A 21,453-nucleotide genomic window follows, 5' to 3' on the forward strand; every position below is an offset into this window, starting at 1 on the left:
CTGTGACCAGGGTGAAATCCATCATAAAGTAACTGTAAACAGTAGAACCATTAGCATGAATGTTATGGTTCTACCCTGATCAAAACTCAAGTCAGCTGTGTGACCTGATATAAAATGATAAAGAGGAACACATATAAATGACCTTTATGAACTTTTCAAAATGACTTTATATGCCTGACCCATTATCTATATATATTAGAGCAGATGTGGAAAACCACTGTTAGACCTACTCTATACTAATGTAGTTACTGACACCCCATACTAAGGCAGGATTCATACAAACACACATTATTTATTCTCTTAAACACTTTCTTTTTTCACATTTTGAGATTGTGTAATCTCTATAAAGAATACGTGTAATGGTTCAATAGATATAGTTATTTAAATGTCCATAATAATCACATGATCATTTTTGTACATCCTACAATTCAAGATTTAGAGCTGTGTGTTTGTATGAATTCAGCTTGCTATACTTATAGACTTAGATATATTAATCCACTATTTACCCAAACAAGTTACATTGTTTGGGTAAATAGATTGGGTTTGTCCTACAAAATAATTATTCAACAATAAAAAAAAAACACACAAAAAACATCTGCACATTAATCCAGAGTTCAGTTTCATATGTCTGATATTGTTTGTTAAATCTGGTGACACAAACACAGTCAAAAATTCATTGCTAGCGTGACATGTGGTCCTTTTTGCCTTTGACCAATGATATGCTGGTTACTTGGACCAGTTTAGTATTTGCTGTCACAGAGGAATGTTAACCATAAATCCAAAAGACAAAACTGAAAAAAAATGTTAATTGCAAACATGTTTTTGCTTAGTAAAAGGATTGAAATTACATGGAAACTGTCACCTTAAAGCCTCATTGTAAATATCATCACAAACAGATGTTTTCCACACAGTTAACAAAGCTCCACCACATCCGATCACTGCATATAAATCTAAAAGAAAACAACAATTTTTTTTTAAAACAATAAAATTAACAACAGGAAGACTTTTGATTTAATAACTAAGCTTAAAATAAGTGTTACCTTTGAATATTTGTGGGAAAAATCTGATGCTACCCCAAGAATACAAAGCCACACTGGAAACGATGACAGGCTTGCAGCCCTCTGTCTTCCTGGAGTGAGGTGCCTGATCAGTAGCAGTGAGTTGACAGAAGTCGGTGTCTGTAAGAGTGGTCAAACACTGATACTCTGTCCACTTGCGTAGAGTCTAAGAAGCTGGAATGCAGGCACACTGTACGAGCTTGTTCTAAAAAATACAGAAAAAGGAACATTTTATTTGTGTTAAGGCTTAAAAACTACAAATAAGTTATACAATGAACAATGTTGAAATACCTTATAGGTGCTGCAGGCCACATAACCAGAATCCAGAGCAATCTCACACTCACATGATGGTGAGGAAAGACATGAGCTCTGCAGTGAGGTTTGAATGTCTCAGTTGGGACACTGAAGAACTCAGAAGACAGCAGTACCTGCACAGAGAGACAGAGTAGAAAAAGCATAGATTTGTAATCCATAATGTGAATTAAAACTCAAAAAGTTTCAACAAGTATAATCATTTGAGTGTGGAATTATTTATGCAATAAACAGGATTTAAATTAATTAATTGAATTAAAAACACTGACATTTTTTATCAAAGATAAAGAATCATACCTCTCTCTGCTCTGAGGATCACTGAGCATCTCTGACAGGAAATACAGTTTCCTCAGTATGAGTCATCATTGATGGTCTCAGAGGTGTGTAGTGTGGCAGCATGATGATGGTCTCCAGATCAGGCAGGAGGTCAGGTGATGGGTGTGTCATCTTCTCCATTGAAGACACACTGGTATGGCAGTACATAAAACAGCAGTCTCTGTGTGGCATGTAGTTATCTGTGCAGTCCAGCACTGATGGATCAGGTTTGGCTCAGCAGTTCATGAAGATGGTGTTAAGATGTTGTTGTTTCAGCTGAGGATGGTGAAGTTTGAAGGTTTTCCCACAAAGGAAACAGGACTGTGTGTGCCCTGTCTGAAAAAAATACATCTACAAAACATAAAGTGCTTTTAACACCACCCACCCTCCCCACCCACCCATCTCAGCCCCCAAGTGTCTATGTAATGCTGGTATGGGGTGTCAGTTACTAAATCTAATTAGTGCGTCAGAAAGCGGGGGCTACACCTAAAGCCCCCGCTTTCTGATGTCTTTGTTTATTAGCAGCTTTTTCCAGCTGCTCAGAGAATTCTGACTTGGCCTTTATCCACCCAAACCCAAACCCACCCGGATAAAGGCCAAGTCAGAAAATGGATGCAGAAACTTTCCATGTACTTCTAAATCAGTTTTTATACATATTCTGTAAGCTGTAAAAATGTTTTTCTCTACATAATGTATCATCATAGACATCTCTGGTAGCCTAAAGATAGTTTAAAACCTTTACATTTTTTTACCTGTAAAACATGATAAGCAAAACCTCATTCATCCCAAAAACATTTGATTCTACAAAATTTACTATAATCAAGAAAATATAATTGTCTGTATTTATTCATGTGACCCATAATAAATACTTGCATTTATCTGGGATTTATTTATTTACTATTTCATATTTGAAAGCCCTTGGAGGGGAAGATCTTGTTTGTTGAGATACAAACGTCAAAGTAAAAAAAGTATTAAAAAAGGAGATGACAATTAACATCCATGAAAATGCATTAATAGATTTAGTCATTTAAAACATGAGAATAAAAAATAAATTATGTCCGTTTAATACTTTTTGCAGCATATTTCAGATCTGAGGTGCATGATAACAGAAAGCAGATCTCCCGGCTCTGCATGAAGTACAGCCATGATTTGGTGAAATGATTAATAACATTGCAATAAGAAAGGGTCTTCTTACAGACAGAGTAGGGAAGACACTTTTTTCAATGAAAAATCTTTTTCATGCTCTACAATCAGTAAACTCTGTAACAAACATGATCTGTAATTGTTTCAAAACTCACCACACGACTTCATGATTGGCTCGAGGACAGGACACAAAACACAGGGTTGTGGTAACTGTAATATGTTCTCAGAACACCTGAATGGAGGCTTTTCTGTGGCTGAGAAATAAAAATGAGGTCAAGCAGGGTGTTCTTGTCTGTAGTGGCAGAAGTGATCAGCTGTGAATACCCTCTAGATTGAAACTGCTCCAGAATCTGTTTTCTTCCACTCTGCAACTGGTTTTCATTAAAATCTCCACACACAATTATTGGGTGACAGTCCATTATTTCAAGTGAATCTAAAAGACTTACCAGGTTTTGCATGAACGGTGTCAAACTGTAGTCAGGGGGTCTGTACACAACAGCAATGAGCGCAGGGAATGGAGCCTGAACCTTCAACACTAAAAACTCAAGATCAGTGACATTATGCAGATACTGTTTTACCTGAACCTGAAAATGATTCCTCAAATACACAACAACTCCACCACCACTTCTGCTGGCCATGTGAGGAAAGTTTGTGTAGGACACATGTCTGTTGCGTTTGAACATGGTGTAGCCGTCCAAATGAAGACTATCTGCAACAAAGGAGCCTTGGAGGTGAGACTCTGTGAGACACAAAACATCTGCTAAACACATTTCATGATGACTCTTGATGTCACTGATGTGAGATGGCAAACCCTCTGTATTGTGATGGATCAGTGTAAGAGTGTCAGGTCTGCTGGCTGTTTCTCTGACCTGAAGAAGAGGCATCATTTCCTCAACGCTGGCTTGTCTCATGGTTTGGAGCGCTGCAGTTACCTCGGGATTGGCGTAAATCTTTTTCTCATCCAAGTCCTGTAAATAGAGTCCACTGAGAGACGTCACCCTGCTGAGAGCAACATAAGCCATACCTGGTTCAAAAATGTTCTTCATTGAAACTACAGCTGTCTGTGTTGTAAGACCCTGAGTTTTGTGAATTGTGCAGGCGAATGCTAGCTTTACAGGAAACTGTCTGCGTACCGCTCCTTTAAACTTCAGACTCTCCTCTGCTCTCTCAATGTAAACCAGATCATCAGATGCTGCATTAGAACTGCGGTTGTGTCTCATAGGCTGCCGGTTGTCCATTCTGAGCCCCAGTTTAATTATTTGTCCATCATTTTCAGATCTCACCACCTTTACCAGTATACCAAAAGCACCGTTGACCAAACCGTTTAGTGTGTCCAAGTTTCTGGTCAGCATGACTCGAGCTCCTTCAGCGACGTTCAGGGTGTCGGGTAAATCATTTCGCCCACCTGTAAATGGTTTGTCTCTTCGTGCCATTCTGCCTGTACGTTTATCCTTCTGGAAATCGTCTGCAGTGATGATTATGATGTTTGAATGAAGCTTCTTCAGGGTATCTGTGTTATGGGATTCCACATTCTTGTTGGTGGCATAAATGTGTAAGACCTCAGTTGGACATTCTTCTGGTGCAGTCACAGCCTGTGACAACAAATCTCTGTCGCACTGAGAAAGCTCATCTGTCTTTTCTTTCACTCTAATCCTGTTCAACATCTCTGCAAAGGCCACATCATCTTTCTGACGCATGATCTCGGTTAGAGTGATCATCTGAAAATGTTCCTGCCATAGGTCAATCTGTTCTGGATCGTAAACACAGAGAGGTTTAGACTGTCGCACTGGTGGCAGCTGGTAAAAATCTCCAACAGCTAAAACTGACATTCCACCAAAAGGTCTCTGAGTGCCTTTGATTTGTTTCAGTCTTGCATCCACATAAGCAAAAAGGGGTTTTGAAACCATTGAAATCTCATCAATAACAATAATTTCAGCATTCATCAGCTCAGATCTGACTTCATCCAGTTGGTTACCAAGTCCTTGAATGGGTGGTTTCAGACTCCTGGGTAGTTTGAGTAGGGAATGTAACGTAGAGCCATTGATAGAAAAAGCTGCTGTACCGGTAAATGAAGTCAGTAAAACAGTTGGATTTGATATGTCAGCTTCTTCTGCATTAGCAGGCAGTCTGCTCAGGATCTTTGATGCTTCAGAGTGAATACATTTAATCAGATGTGACTTTCCAGTTCCTGCACCACCGTTGATATAGAAGAAAAATGGATCTGGGTTCAAACCACAAACTCGCTGAATACACCAGTCTCTTATAGCATAGAACACGCAGGCCTGCTTCTGGTTCAGATTCTGATACATTACACGTACCACAGCTGGATCGACTGCAGGTTGTTCTCTGACGGCTCTGATCTCTGTTACAGCATCAGACTGACGACTGTAGTCAGGGACATTCTCCTGTTCGTTCTCATCATCATCATGTCTCTCAGGAAGATTCTCATCACATTGCAGCCTCACAACTTCAGATTCAGGAGCCAGATTACACCATTCATCGATCACAACATCCCTATTTTGTTCAAACTCTTCCAGTGCACTCTCAATATCCTCAGAGTTCTTCTCATACTTGTCTTTATTTCTTTTCACAATCCTTTTCACAGACTCACTGTGGTCTGAACATGGAAGTCGTACACAACCTGAGTTGTAGAAGGACTGATAGGTTTGGAAACATTGTGGTTTCAGTTCCTGCTCTGATCTGTGTGGAAGGTAAAGCCTCAACAGTCGACCATAATATTGCTCAGGATCTTTTTCTTGTGAGCAGTGGTAATACCTGATTATAGCTGGTTTATCATTCTTTCGCCTTTGTACAAATCCAAGCTGGTTTAGAAGAGGAAGCACATCTTTTCCTTCATTTGGACCACTCACCAACCTGCACAGGGCAGCAAAATCAGCCAGCGACATTTCCTCATATTCTGGTGTCTCAGGTCTGCATTTGTATTTATCACTCAAACTTGTCATCCAAATATTACAACTGTCATGTGTTGTGGTTTCCAGATAGCTCATGGGGCGACTCATTTTTACTGGGTTATCATCTGTTGGTACAAATACAACACTGCGGGAACATTTTTTCATTTTTAGGCCACAGACTCGAGTCACACACTCCTGTGCGCTGATTTCTCTCTTTTTTGAGTAAGCCTGCATCACAGCTCTCATTTCATCACATTCATTGACCGTGTTCTTTGCAGAGTTATCAATAACTGTCTTCAGGTATTCAGAGAGGCCAGATTCTTTCTTCGTTATATATTTACAGAGGTATTCTATACATGAATAGGCATTCAAAATGAATGAGACATCTAAATTAGAGTTCCAGGCTTCAAGCAGGTGAGGGTTGTAATTGTTGATCCAACAGTCCTTTGGGTCACGTTTCAGAATCAGAGCTGTTTTCTTGTTTATGTCTTGGAGGCATTGTTCATACTCATTCATTGTCAAGTTGCATCGTGACAGAATCTGCTCTATGGTGAGCGAAGCAGCTTCAGGTTCCTTCAGCAGGTTCATCAAAGGTCTGAGTTTGGCTTTTGCAGCTTCAGTGTCTGAATCCTCATCCTGTCTCACAATCATTGTTCTTGTGGCTGGTGGTTTTGGAAACCCAAATCTACAACCAGAGTTCACACTCTTAAAGCATGTTTTTGTGTGGTTTTTGCTGTGCTTTTGTAGTTCAGTGACTTTTTTGTGCAGTTCAGGTTGTTTTTCTGGATCAGGGAGTTGAGCTGAGATGTATCTGTCCACAAAGTCACAGACAGTTTGGTCATCATCCACATCTACTTCTACCTTTTCTCGAATCCACAGCAACATGTGTATATGCGGACTACCTCTGTGCTGGAACTCAACTCTGTAAAAGTAATCAATGATTTCACCAAGGGGCTGTGCAGGAGAAAAAAGCAAATCTCTGAACAAAGCCTCAACACGCTTATCAAACATTCGCATGGTGGTTACTGGATTTGATCTTAGAATTTCACACTTTTCTGACCAGTCCAGGGCTTCAAAATCAACCTCTTCACCTTGCTGTCTCTTTATTGCTTGAATCACTTCAGGCCATCTCATCTCAGCAGCAGAGAAAGTGACAAAGAACTGAGGTGTTCCTATTTGACGAAGCATACTGAATAAATCTTTGGTAGTTTTCTGCCAGTAAGCTGGAGTTCCTCTGAGTGGCTGCATAAATCTGATTGCATCTTTATTTCTTACCAGCTTCTCTACTTCTGTCTTACTTTGTAACATTCCTGATGTGATTTTGCGTCCATCTTTGGTCATAGTTTTACCTTTCCTTAGCTGTATTGTCATGCTGGAATTAGCCAAGTGTATTTCAGTGACAAACTGTGAGAAAAACAGGTAATTTGTATCTTTGGCAAATCTTGCATCAATGTTGAAAAGCCTTGACTTGAAGTAAGCACTCGGTGTGAGTTTAAGAAGTCTCTTTTCATCCAGTGTACTCTGACCAGTAGGAAACTGCACAGGAAATGCCATGGCTTCCAAATGAGGAGTTCTGAAGAAGCTAACAGGATTGTTTCTTTCTGCAGGAGCCACACAATATGTGTTATCACTGAAACAGAGAATCTCTTCTGAAATGTCTACAGGCTGCAGACAACTTTCTAGAGCAAAACCTCCATTGTTCAAATCACTTTCTGGTTCATCTGGATTTTGTTCCTCTGGTTGTTCATCACAGGATTGCATATTAATATCTTGGTCACTTTCAGACTCACTTTCGCACAAAAGGGCATCTTTTTCATAGTTGTCAATTTCCATTAGATCTGCTTCATCATAATCATCGCTTCCCATGCTGGCTTCATCACTGCTGTCATCATCAGGTAACGTTGGATCACAAAGCAATGCATCATCTCTGATAACAACATCTGTGTACTGTGGGTGAATCTGTTTGAGTTTACGCAGAGCTTCAATGAGTTTAGACCAGGTGACAGTCTGGAACAGCTGATGGCCTTTGTAGCACAGTCGTCTTTTCAGCTTGATCCTCATTATCTGTGATTGGCTTCTGAGCCTCGGTAAACAGTCAACTGTTTGTTGGACTTCAGATGGTACACACACCACATTACCACGTATGAGTCTTTGTCTGCCCTTTGGAAGTGGAATAATCTTAGCAAAAGGTATGCATTTGGCAATCAGATGTCTCTCCAGAATGTTGAGATCACACAGTTCAGCTGGAATATCCTGCAGTTCTAAACCGTTAATAGCAGCAAGCCTTGGCATGCGTCCACTTTTGAGGGAACTGTGACACGTGTGACAGATATACTCCTTTTTTCTCTCAACAGGAAAGCTGCAGTGATCATTACATGCTTCATCACACACATGAACAAATTTACCAGTTAGACACTGTTGAGCTACAGTTTGGTGTTTTGAGTAATTTTCTCTTTTGCAGATTTTCACCTGATTAGGAAAAGAAGCTTTTAGACAAACAGTACAAACATGAGATGGTGCTGATTTAATGTTCGATCTGAAACGAGATATGGCCTCATTCATTAAAGTGTTATCTGGATGACACTGTAAACTTTCAGCTGGTCGATGCATCTGACAATATTTTCTTTTTATTTTCATTGCACATCTAATGTTATGCATCTGTCTAAAAGAAAAACTGTTCCAATATTTTACTCTCATGCATTCTCTCATATTGTCCTTGTGTTGTTGCTGAAATTGTCTCTCTTCTCCATAACGTTTAGTGATGTAACATTTTTTTTTCTGTCTAAATTCTTCACTTTCTTTATATAGGTTAGAAACATATGACCTCATGTAAGCTTTATGTTTCTCTCTGAATTCAGCACAAGTTCTGTATGTTCTTGTTATTCGTTCCTTCTGCTTTTCTCGGAACACGGGAGATTCTCTGTATGTTCTTGTTATTCGTTCCTTCTGCTTCTCTCGGAACACGGGAGATTCTCTGTATGTTCTTGTTATTCGTTCCTTCTGCTTCTCTCGGAACACGGGAGATTCTCTGTATGCTTATCTTTGAATATAGGATTGTCTTTATACATCCTTATGACACGTTCTCTTTTTCTCTCTCTAATTTTAGCACTTTCTCTATAGATCCTTCTCATTTGCTCCTTCTGTTTTTCCTTAAAATCATCTCTTTCCTTATAGATCTTTCTCAAATGTTCCCTCTGTTTCTCTCTATATGTAGGATTTAGCTTATATAGATTACTTTTGTACACACTCTTCTTTTGTCTGTGATCAGGATCATTAGACATCTGCCTTTCTTTCTTTTTCTGATTTTCCTTTCTTTTTGGTAGTTTTTGTTGGGCCAGTGATCTTCTCCTCATTTTTTGCCTTTCCTGTTTACTATATTTCAGCAGTTTATGTGAAAGTTCCTGTGTTGTCTTGGTTGAACAGGAGGCAGCGGTTGGATCCTTCTGAGGAACAGAATCTGATGTTACCTGAGGTTCTCTCACAGAAGATGCAGATGTTTCTTTTTGTAAAAAATCAGAAGGACGATGGTTGCTTTCAGGAGCAGCTGTCTCATTTGAATAATCCACTCTGGATGATGTCACTTCTGTGGTTAAAGTGTCAGTCACAGTTTTCTGTGTCTGCTCAGTGGATGTCTTGGAGTTTAATTCAGGAACAGGTTCATTTAAATCTGGTGCTGGAGCACTTGTAGCGCATTGTCTGTATTCGGTGTTTTGATTAGCATCTCTTTGGTAAGCAGCGTTTTCACTGTGAAACTCGATGGGCTGTAGCTCATAAGTGCAGGTTGGTGCGATGCTAAACATTCGGTACAAACATTTGATCCTGTCAATCATGTCGTTAAGACGTGTGAATTTTAACATTACTGCAGTTCCACCACTTACACTTAGTGACAATGGCATTCCTGTAGACTTACGTGGGTGAGGGTCAAAGTATGCGTATTCACCTGAAGTCAGCCTGCAAACTGCGATGACTGTTCCTCCCATGACTAGCAAAGCGTAGCGAAACTCTGAAGCCAAACACTGTAGTCCCTGTTCAAGGCTCGGAAGATGATCTGTACCATCAAATGTGCCATAACGAGCAAACTGAGACATGTCCACTTGATACTCGTGTCTGCGGCTGGTGACCACTGTGGGAAGCTCATCACAGGCTAGAAACACGCTGTTCACAAACCTCTTTCTGGCATCTGAATACACGGCATGGCCTTTGTCCAACACACGGTTAAGATCTGCTCTGGTAATGAATTCATCCTCGTGTAAGAATGACAGGAAAACCAAACTGTTAGCCATGCATTGCTGATTCCGGTACTTTCCATACTTAGCAGAGGCCTGGCTTCGGGATGCACAGATGCTACTCACTCGTGCACGACTTTCACTGTTTGTAACCTGTACATGAGACGGTCCTGGAGCTTCTCCATCATGCTGCGTTTGCAGAGTTACCTGGGGTTCAGTCTGGATTACCTGCTGTACTTTAGCATTTGGCACAGATGATGAGCAAACACCTCTCTTTACCACATCTGCATAAGACACTGCGGCTGTCTGAACGCTGCTCTGCACTTCTGGACTGGGAATACTTGTAACAGACACATTTACCTCCTCACCGCTCTGAGAAACATTTACCTGTTCTTTCTGCTTTTGCCATCTAAGCTTCTGGGACTGCGACCTTTGACCTTTTCTTGGCATTTTATTGAAGTACAAACTGGACCTTATATGTATTTATACACAAATGTAAACAAAACTCAACCTGTAAACACTGAAAAACTAATGACACCTCAAGTTTCTATTAAATCAGAGATTTATCAGAATTGATGTAAAAGGCTGACTTAAATACAAACTCAATATAAAAGTTATTTAAAGTTCTCTGAAAACACTTTGGTCTGTTTTATTGTAGCTTTTTCAAAAACTGTATATTATTACTTCTTATATTTTTTTAAACCAGAATGGATAACAAATAGGTCTATACTTCTGTAATGTAATATGCAGAATAAATCTCAACAATTAATCAACAGGCTATAATAAAACTTTTAAGCTTTTAAGTAGACTTTGTGTAAATCTTTCAGATATTTAAAATTTAAAGCAAATATAAGGAGCTGTGATGGTGTGGTGATCAGATGACAGGCGATGACGATTCTTCAGCTGGATGTTCTGCAGCAGTCAGGAAACAGGAAGTCTGGGTTCTCAGGTCAGCCTCTAGATGACAATTGTAACTGAATACTTACACTGAGTGACAAAAATGGGTTTGTCCTTAAATAATAATAGTATAAACTTGTAGTCAAATGTTATAGCCAATGAAACAGACTTGAAAAATGTATATGAATCAAATTTAATATTTATCTGAATACAGCAGTCTGAATGTATGTATTACAAAATAACCAGATTATCTTACTACAAATAAATCTCAACAAAGGTGTATATTTTATATAATTTATCCAAGTAATTGCACTTGTAAGCCAAACTATCACTGTTTATTTCAAAGTGTAATGCAAAATTAAAATGACAAATGTAGGGCTCTGTAAGTAGTTTCTACAGTGAGTTCTACTGTACTGTATATTCAACTTTTTACTTGTAATTTCCAGCAAAATGAGTGGATATGAGAGAGTTTAACGACAGGAAAGAAGGAGCAGTGAGAGCAGAGATCTCTCAGATTTCTGAAAACAGATCGACGAAGTTGTGGTAACTTCAATTTCCAAAAACTTGGTTTCTTGTCAAACTTAGATTTCTTGTCAACCTTGATTTCTTGTCAACCTTAGATTTCTTGTCAAACTTCGATTATTTGTCAACTCAGGTTCAAGCTTGTCAAAATTAGATAGAGCTCATGGCGGAGAATGATAGAAGATAGAATGGCTTGTCAACAAAGATGGAGCAGGGAGAGGGAGAGTGATAGGACAGACTGAATTGCTTGTCAACGATAGAGGGAGAGGGTTTTCTGCAGCAGGTCACCTGTAAGACAAAAAGGGACTGGAATTAGGCATATTTCCAATAAACATGGCTTTCCAGTATTTTTCGGACTATAAGTCACACTTAAAATCCTTTAGTTTTCTCAAAAATCAACAGTTTACCTTATGTATTAATTCTGGCTGTGCTTACTGACCTCAACCCAATTTTATGTGCAGCACGGCACTCAAACATCTGTCAAAATGTTTTAGTATGACTTTGGAAAGCTACAAAGCTGCAGCGCTTGATGGATTGTTGGAGCATTACAGCTACAGTAGTCAGGAGCCTCGCCGAGTAATTCGTATTGTGCTTAAACATAATATTATGGTGTGTGTATGAGGACCTGGCATCTGTTTACAGACATGCGTACGAAGCAGATTTCAAGCCGATCAATCAATGAAGAATTTGATAGATTTGTGGAAGAGGACTGAACAGAAAAAGATTGTAAGTGTACAATCTTTTATTGTAAGTACTTTATACATATAAAAAGTGTATTGTGTATTGTACACATATAAAAAGTGTATTGTTATGTGTTACCACTGAAAAATGTTGAGAGTTACTGTGAATGAGTTGAATAGTTTGAGTTATCTGAATATTTGGTTAGCTGCATATGCCTTATAATCCGAAAAATACAGTACACACAGGGCTTTACATATTGAAGAGTTCCACAGTACATTATTGGACTGAACTGATTGAAAATGCTCAAAAATGGTGGTGGAACTATTCTAAAGAAACTTTTACATTCTATCAACACAATAAAAACAAACAGTGTCTATAAACTTAAACCAAGATGTGCTGAGATGTGCTGCTGTTGAGAGTTATTGTAAATGAGTTGAATAAAGTTTGACTTATCTGTTTTGTTTGGCTTAATGTGCCTTAGAATTTAGTGCGCCTTACAGTCCGAAAAATACAGAACATATATATCATTACACACTGAAGAGTTGTACAGTACATTATTAGATTAAACTGAATGAAAATGTTTAACATATGGTGGTGGAACATTTCTAAGGACATTTTTGCATTCTATTAACACAATAAAAACAAACAGAGTCTGTAAACCAAGATGTGGTGCTACAGTAACTTACTATAAACATTATATGGTCAAGCTAAACCCACACAATGAAGTTAGAGCAGACAGTTTCAGACCACCTGCTTTAAACACTTCACATGCACTCAACTCACATGTTCCTAAATGCCCAAAGGTCTCAAATTCCCGTTTCTGTGTGTACTTACCTGGTACAACAGTATATCATAATGTCTGGGGAGCCGTTAACATAAAAGTAACAAATAATTTACTCAGTATGACGTTTGGCAAAATGAAAAATTTGGAGACAGATGACTCCTATACAGCAGTTTCTACATTTTTCAGTCAAATATGGGGCATGTTTAATACACACTCCGCTAAATCTACAATAAACAAACAAACAATAAACTTAGCATGGCCGATATTAGGGCCTAATTAAAAATGTAGCATGATGATAAGAGAGATCTGTAAGTCTGGAAATGTTTACATAGACTTTTCTAGGATTTGATGATTGCCAAGAGCTGTGCTGACTCACTGCACTACACTGAATCTCCTATAATGAGAAACATTTCCCAGCACTGCACCTCAGACAAACCTTTACTTACCAGACTTGAGACGATCAGATCAGCAGTCTAGAGAAAGGAAACAATTCATCAGATCACTGTTTGATGATTCAGACTGTTGAGCCTCTTCACACACAATCCAATTTACTGTGACATAAATTAACTAGTAAAATTCTCAATTTATTTAAGGCTTTATGAGCTGAATTTAATTGCAGAGTCTCAGATGGCATGTTTAATAACATGTTAACATGTTAATTAACATGTTTAATAAAAACATTCATACTACAGAATTGCAAAGAATAGGCACCAATATTTGTTGGCACAAATGCAGGATATACCAAATATTTTCGTACACAGAAGCTTTGTGGCTCCAACATTTTCTATCACAAGTCAGTTCTAATAACATGTGAAGAACGACAACTTTTAATCTCATTTCAGATTAAAAATGTTGAATACAAATTAATTATTTAAATCAGAAGCAACAGAAAACCACAACAACAACAGTGGCACACCATTTTTCTAATGAAAATTTCTTAAAATATTACGCTAAAAAGTCATTCCATTGTACTTGTTGCTAACAATATTTATGTTTTGCAGTATATCCCTTTTTGGCAACATTTATATTTAATTTTAAAACATTGGCTTTAATATACCTACTCACAACTGTACTTCTCTTACATTTTATTATTGCTTAAGCGTTTAAGCTATCACTTACAGTCACTCAGGCAAAATACTTCTAGTGTTTCGACTTCATGCTAATTCATAAGTGGAATGAAAGAGACAATAAAAATCGATAGCTGTGGTGCTCTTAAGTGTTTAAGGTACCACCTATACTTACCTAAAGCACTTTCATAGTTTTGTTTGATACTCAAATCCACAAACATAAGGAGAAATCAAACAACTGCATAAAGATATCTCTGACATTTAACTATGTTTGGACTTGATAAGCCATCAAAAATTAAAATCAGAGAAAAATGGGCTATTAAACTTCATTGACAATTTCAGGGGCAGTCAGTGGTCCTGTGTGGGGGCTTTGCTGCTACAGATTCTAAATCCTGACTATTTGTTTTTGCCCATGAGTGAATGGCAAGATGACACAAGTAAATTACTAAACATTACCATTACTGTCTACTTACCAGCAAAGGCAAAACCAAAGATCTGTTCACTCTGTGTAACAAAAGACAAAGAACAAAAATACAGGATCAGACAACTCCAATCAGCATTAGAGTCAATACTGCATCACTCTCTGTAGTCAAAAAGATTCCGGAAACTTCTTTGTTTACCACAGCTGGAATACAAACAACAACTCTCCTCTGTTTTTCTTTAAAGATTATCATCTTCATAAAAGGTAATATGTAGTTTTATTCATTTGCAATAAGCCACACAAGTTTCTGATTCATGTAATGCTCCAAAATTTAGGTTCGATTACTTAAGAGAGTAGACCAATGATTTGCAACACCTAGCACTGCACACTTTATCAAATGGTGATGTCACAATTTAAAAGTAGGCAACAATCACAAATGATAACTTTTATGGAATGTTTGTAGGTTTTAACATTTGAGGTGGCCTGAATTCAAATTCTATTAACACAATGAAAACAAACAGAGTCTATAAACTTACACCAAGATGTGCTGCTACAATAACTTACTGTAAATATTATATGGTCCAACAAAACCAACACACTGAGGTTAGAGCAGACACTTTCAGGCCACCTACTTAAAATTTATGCTACATCACAGGTTCCTTAATCCCCAAATTTCTCAAATCACTGTTTCTGTGTGTACTTACCTGGGACAACAGTACATCATAATATCTGGGCACACAGAAACAGGGATTTGAGATCCGTTAACATAAAAGTAAACAATACTTTACTCAGTATGACTTTTGGCAAAATGAGAAATTTGGAGATGGATGGTTCCTACAAAGCAGTTTCTACATATTTCAGTCACATTTGGGGTATGTTTAATACACAGCCATAAGCACCCCACTAAATCTAGGACGTACTTATAATGGCGGATTTAAAGGCCTAATTAAAAATGTAGTATGATGATAATTTCTTTGTAGATCATTTAATCATAAAATACAGAAATGAGTGCTGTATCTGTGCTTTTGATTTTTTCCAGTCATCAACAAAATCTTTAATTAAAAGACTAATTCAAAGAGCAGTTTTCAGAAAGTGACTTAATTTAATGAAGAGAAAGAAGCTTTTGAAATCCACAAGGCCCTACTTGAAGACTTAATTGTACCTAAACTGCTGTTCATGAGCTGCTCTAATGTGAAATAATATGTGCTGCTACAATAACCTACCGACCTCTGTAGGTCTGGAAATGTTTACACAGATTTTTCTAGGATTTGATGACTTTCAATGATCACCAATAGCTGTGCTCACTCACTGCACTACACTGAATCTCCTATAATGAGAAACATTTCCCAGCACTGCACCTCAGACAAACCTTTACTTACCAGACTTGAGACGATCAGATCAGCAGTCTAGAGAAAGGAAACAATTCATCAGATCACTGTTTGATGAGTCAGACTGTTGAGCCTCTTCACACACAATCCAACTTACTGTGACACAAATTAACTAGTAAAATCCTCAATTACTTTAAGCTTTTTTAAGTTTACTGTAGTCTAAAGAGGAGATAATTGAACTGCAGTGTCTCACATGGCTATAGTAGTGTAATAGTGTAATAAAAGCATTATTACTACAGAAATGCAAAGAACAGGCACCAATATTTGTTGGCACAAGTGCAGGATACACCAAATATTTCCTACACAGAAGCCTTGTGGCTCCAACATTTTCTACAACAGGTCAGAGCTAATAAAGTGTGAAAAACCAAAACTTTTAATGTCCTTTCAGGTTAAAAACATTAAATACAAAGTAATTCTTTTAATCAGAAGCAACAGAAAACCTCATCATGTTTTGTTAGTCTGATATGAATATGCAAATCCTAAAATACATGTAAATATTGACATGTTACAATAATAGAGGTGCAGAATGTTTTGTGATTAAAATTAAATGTCTTAAAATATTACACTAAAAAGTCCTTTCATTGTACCAGTTGCTAGGAATATTTATGTATGTTGCAATGTCCATTTTTGGCAACATTTCTATTTAATTTTAAAACACATTATATTCACTAAATAAGTAATAAACTAATTTGACACAATGGCTGTAATGTACCTAACAATGTCCACTCACACCTCTGATTCTCTTAGTTTTTATTATTGCTTAACTGTTAAAGCTATTACTTATACCGAGTCAGGCAAAATACTTCTACAATGTTCTGACTTTAATGTAATACATCAGCAGAATTTGAGAGACAATATAGATCAATACCTGTGCAGCTCTTAAGTGTTTGAGCAACCACTTATACTGAAATACTTAATATACTACTATAATATAATATATAATATAATAATATAATACTATAATACTTAATATAAAATATACTGAATACTTATACTGACTCCCCTAAAACACTTTCATTGTTTTGTCTGCTACTTAAATCCACAAACATAAGGAGAAAATGAACAACTGCATAAAGACATCTGACATTTAACTATGTTTGGATTCAATAAGCCATAAAAAATTTAAATCATACATAAATGGGCTATTAAACTTAAGGGACATTTTCAGGGACAGTCAGAGGCCCTGTGTGGGGGCTTTGCTGCTACAGGTCACAAATCCTGTGTTTTTGCCAATCAGTAAATGGAAACATATCACAAAAAGTCATACTACTGTATGTAAGTCGTCAAATGTGCTATGCAATGCCAGGTTCATACTGCTTCAGTTACAATCACTGTTTACTTACCAGCAAAGGCAAAACCAAAGATCTCTTTCACTCTGTAACAAAAGACAAAGCACAAAAACACAGAATGAGACAACTCAAATCAGCATCACAGTCAATACTACATCACTCTGTGTAGTCCAAAAGATTCAGTACACTTCTTTGTTTACCACAGCAACAAACAACTCACCTCTTTTTTCTACACCTTATTAAAGATTACTGTCTTCATTAAGGTAAAATGTGGTTTCATCCATTTGTAATAAGCCACACACGTTTCTCAGTTATGTGATAGCTCTATTAGTTAGGTGCTATTAGATAACACAGTAGATTTAATAAGCAATGATTTGCTACACCTAGCACTGCACACTTTATCAAATTCTGACATCACAATTTCAAAGCATGAACAATCATAAATGAAAGCTTGGATGATATCTTTGTAGGCTTCAACATTTGAGTTGGTCTGCATTCAAATTATGCTTCCTAAAAATATTATCACCTGCACACAGTATCATTTAGTATCATTTAATATGCTGTTGTTTTAAATATTTACATATCATATTTATAATATTAATGGTGCACTGCTGCATTTTATTTATTTGAAGGTGGACTTTTTTATATTTCATTAATTTTTCACAAAGTGAGAAGTTAAACAGAGCTGCAGGTGTAGGATATATTTAAAAAACAACCTGCACAAACAAGTGTTTGTTAAACAGTTCTTAAAATTTAACTAAAAAACTAAAATTAATTAATTAAAAAAAACTTCTTGTTAAGAGATGTTATTATTCTTATATTATGTGTTTTATCCTCACTCTCTCTCTCCCTTCTGTTAATTAACCCACAACACAAACACACACCGGTACAGGCACGTGACTCTTTTTCTCCCGGCAAGCTGTGTCCCAAAACGCCGGGGGGGGGGAGGTGCAATGGTCACTCCAGCCGGCGAGAGCAGCGGACTCCCGGCTTCATCGTTTTCAGACCCCCGCTCTTTCGCTACTCAGGTTAAACATGATATATAAGTCACTCGGATAACTTAAAAATGTAAATGTTTGCCTTTTTTCGGTGTTTTATTTGTTCCGGAGTAAATCGGTTTGGCTGAGATCAAAGTTATTAGATTATTGGATTAAATAAAACTTTATTAATCCATCGGGTGAGTTCCTCCGGGATTTTCACACAGCTGAATAAACGGTCGAGAATTTACGCCAGTGTCCTGTCATATTTTAAATAGCAAGGAGCAGACGGCCGAGATATTAAACTCCAGCGAGACAGCGGTGACGCAAATCTGAAGGCTAGACGTCCCATTTCACAGCCTCGCACTTCCGGCCTTCTCGGTCTTTGAAGGACCCGGCCCACGTAGACCGCGAAGGCCGGGTCCTCCGAAGGATGCAGCCGACGTTTTGGGACACAGCTAATGGCGGTAAAATGGCTCCTTTGAAGTTGCCGACCCTGCTGCTTCAGCAGCTAATCAGTGATTCTAAAATGGCGGCTCATTACCTTACAACCTAAAGAATGAGGCCGTTTTAACTGACTGATTTGTGAAGAGGAGAACTAACTTCAGCTTCCCTAAGAGACTCAGAAACACTAACACACCGAATGAACCAAATACAACACAATAACTGTATTAAACAATCAAATGAACCATATTAATTTCACACTGGGCCTATAGCAGCTAGGCTAGGCGTTAGCGCTTAGGTTGTTAGGGCTAGCATACCAAACACTCCTTTTAAATACTAAAATTACAACGTTTCACTAAAAAAGCAGTCATTGTGTTACTTTAACATGACTTATACTTCGACTGGCTTTATAAGTCACTAACAACAACTGGCTAAATCACTCAAACAGCTTATAGACATTTCACTTCAGAGAAGAGAGACAGAGAAGCAGCGCTTACCGGCAGGGATCGACCAGAGAGTGGGCGGAGATTCAGGAGTCAGCCAGAGACGTAAAAAAAGAGGCATTCACAGGTAGTGGGAAACTCCGCAATTACACAAAATTGGCATTGAAAACGTGAAAAATATATGTAAATTTAAATATTATTATACTAGATTTTTTTGCAACAAAAAACAACCTGCAGAAATTTAATTCTATAAGTTTAATAAATGTTTCAAACAGGATTCTTTGAATTTGAAATAATGGTTAAAAGACATAAATAAACATAAGGTCATTATGTTAAAATGTACTGTATTATGATAGATTTATTTAACTGACTGCAGTAATAAGAACAGTCTTCTTCTGAACACCAACACCAAGGAGCTGGTGTTGGTGATCGCCTAAGCATCCTCACAGGACAGTGGCTGCAGAGGCTCATCTCACTCCACTGCAGGACTCAAGAGGTTCAGGAGGTCCCCTAACCCCACTGCCATGAGACTTTTTAACAGCCACTCCTGACATGTTCATTGCACATTTGTTTCTTTTATTCTAATACATATTGGTTGTAATCATATGAATTCTGAGTTGCTTTAAAGCTGAAGCTGTCTGCTAAAACTAGCTGAAAAAGCTGAAAAGTTGCAGAAATTGTAAAAACTTTGCAGAAGCAAAGGAACTTTGCTAAAAAGTAATAACTTAGCAGAACTGCAATATCTTAGAGGAAACATAATACTTGGCAGAAATACAATAGCATAGCAGAACTTGGCAGAAATATTGTAACTTACCAGAAACATGATAACTTCTCAAATATACAAGAATTTAGGAGAAATAGTATAAGATAACAGAAAGAATATATTTAGCCAAAAATACACTATGATTTAGAAAAATAGTACAACATAGCAGAAATACTGTGATTTACCAGAGACACTGTGATGAACTATGAATACTGTAATTTTAAATTAATACTATGTTTTGGCACAAATACTATAATTTGACAGAAATACTATAATTTGGCAGAAATACTATGATTTAGCAGAAATACTGTGATTGAGCAGAAGTACTAAGATGTAGTAAAAGTACTTTGATTTAACAGAAATACAATTATGGAGGAGTAATACTTTAAAATGGGAGAAATATTGATACACACACACATACACAGAGCCTAAAGGGAACAGTATTTGTGCCATGGAGTGTTAACAAGAATGTGAGGTCCATATTAGAAAAGCTGGTAAAATGATAAAAGTTTGCAGAATTGTAATGAATAATCAATATGAATTACTGGTCTGTGATAGTGTATTAATTTGTAGGGAGAAAAACATGTTGATCAAGGTGGAATCGAACCCACGACCTTTTGGTTGCAGACCCGTGTCATTACCAACTGCGCCACTGGGAAAGAGAGCGGGCGCCTGGAAAACAGGGTGATGAGCAGTCAGAATTAGATCACGGTGAGAGGCGAAAAACGCAGTTTTTTGGAGTTACAAAACGTCGTGTAACTCAAAAGCTAGGTGGACTAGAAACATAATTCTTGTACTGGGTGAATCAGCGGACTTTGGTGTACTTTGACTGCGATTTTCATTGCTCTTTGTACAACCTTCGCTGAGATATGACGAGAGAAGAAACGGCAGACCTCAGATAGGATTGGCTGGCATACAAGCCGTGAAGGCCCCAATATGCAAATTTGAATACCTGAGCCCTCAGATATGATTGGCTGGCTGGGAAGCCGTGCAGGCTCTTATTTGTGAATTTGAATGTCTCAGTCCTCACAGAGGATTGGCTGCCTGGGGACCTGGCAGTAATATATAGAAATAGTATGATTAAGAATAAATACTACATTTAGTAGAAATACTATGTTTTAGCACAAATACTATAAAAAGCAGAAATACTATAATTTAGCAGAAATACTATAAAAAGCAGAAATACTATAATTTAGCAGAAATACTGTGATTTAGCACAAATACTATATTATGCACAAATACTATATTAATCACAAATACTATAAAAAGCAGAAATATTATAAAAAGCACAAATACTATAAAAAGCAGAAATATTATAATTTAGCAGAAATATTACACTAAGCACAAATACTATAATTTAGCAGAAATACTGTATTAAGCAGAAATAGTATAAAAAGCAGAAATACTATAATTTAGCAGAAATAGTATAAAAAAGCAGAAATACTATAATTTAGCAGAAATACTATAATTTAGCAGAAATACTATAATTAGCAGAATACTATATTAAGCAGAAATACTATAAAAGCCGAAATAGTATAATGTAGCAGAAATACTATAATTTAGCAGAAATACTATATTAAGCAGAAATACTATAAAAAGCAGAAATACTATAAAAAGCAGAAATACCTTGAAAAGCAGAAATACTATAAATAGCAGAAATACTATATTAAGCACAAATCCTATAAAAAGCAGAAATACTATATTAAGCAGAAATAGTATGAAAAGCAGAAATACTATATTAAGCAGAAATAGTATGAAAAGCAGAAATACTATAATTTAGCAGAAATACTATATTAAGCAGAAATACTATA

General features: G+C 37.2%; 1 protein-coding gene and 1 long non-coding RNA gene across 3 annotated transcripts; both read right to left on the reverse strand.

The window, feature by feature from the left end:
• Positions 1-446: 446 nt before the first annotated feature.
• LOC146514498 (uncharacterized) lies at positions 447-8,777 on the reverse strand. 2 transcript variants are annotated; one of them, XM_085167094.1, is made up of 5 exons: positions 2,984-8,777; positions 1,668-2,021; positions 1,350-1,486; positions 1,041-1,263; positions 447-950 (listed from the first exon to the last, which is right to left on the reverse strand). In XM_085167094.1, the coding sequence occupies exon 1, from the start codon at positions 8,567-8,569 to the stop codon at positions 2,993-2,995; it is 5,577 nt and encodes a 1,858-aa protein (XP_085023220.1). In that variant the 5' UTR covers positions 8,570-8,777; the 3' UTR covers positions 447-950; positions 1,041-1,263; positions 1,350-1,486; positions 1,668-2,021; positions 2,984-2,992. The 2 variants fall into 2 exon arrangements, with proteins under 2 accessions (XP_085023220.1, XP_085023219.1); XM_085167093.1 differs by having other exon boundaries at positions 1,668-8,777.
• Positions 8,778-10,682: 1,905 nt separating this feature from the next.
• On the reverse strand, positions 10,683-21,090 carry LOC146514499 (uncharacterized). The gene is made up of 2 exons (XR_014875170.1): positions 11,479-21,090; positions 10,683-11,443 (listed from the first exon to the last, which is right to left on the reverse strand). It is a non-coding gene; the product is annotated as an uncharacterized LOC146514499 (long non-coding RNA).
• Between the last annotated feature and the right edge of the window lie 363 nt (positions 21,091-21,453).

The sequence above is a fragment of the Neolamprologus multifasciatus genome, chromosome 7, assembly GCF_963576455.1.
Source record: "Neolamprologus multifasciatus chromosome 7, fNeoMul1.2, whole genome shotgun sequence".
Taxonomy (NCBI): domain Eukaryota; kingdom Metazoa; phylum Chordata; class Actinopteri; order Cichliformes; family Cichlidae; genus Neolamprologus; species Neolamprologus multifasciatus.

Coding starts and splice junctions, on each gene's coding strand:
- LOC146514498 (XM_085167094.1), bottom strand. CDS start 8,569: ATGAGGTCATATGTTTCTAACCTATATAAAGAAAGTGAAGAATTTAGA.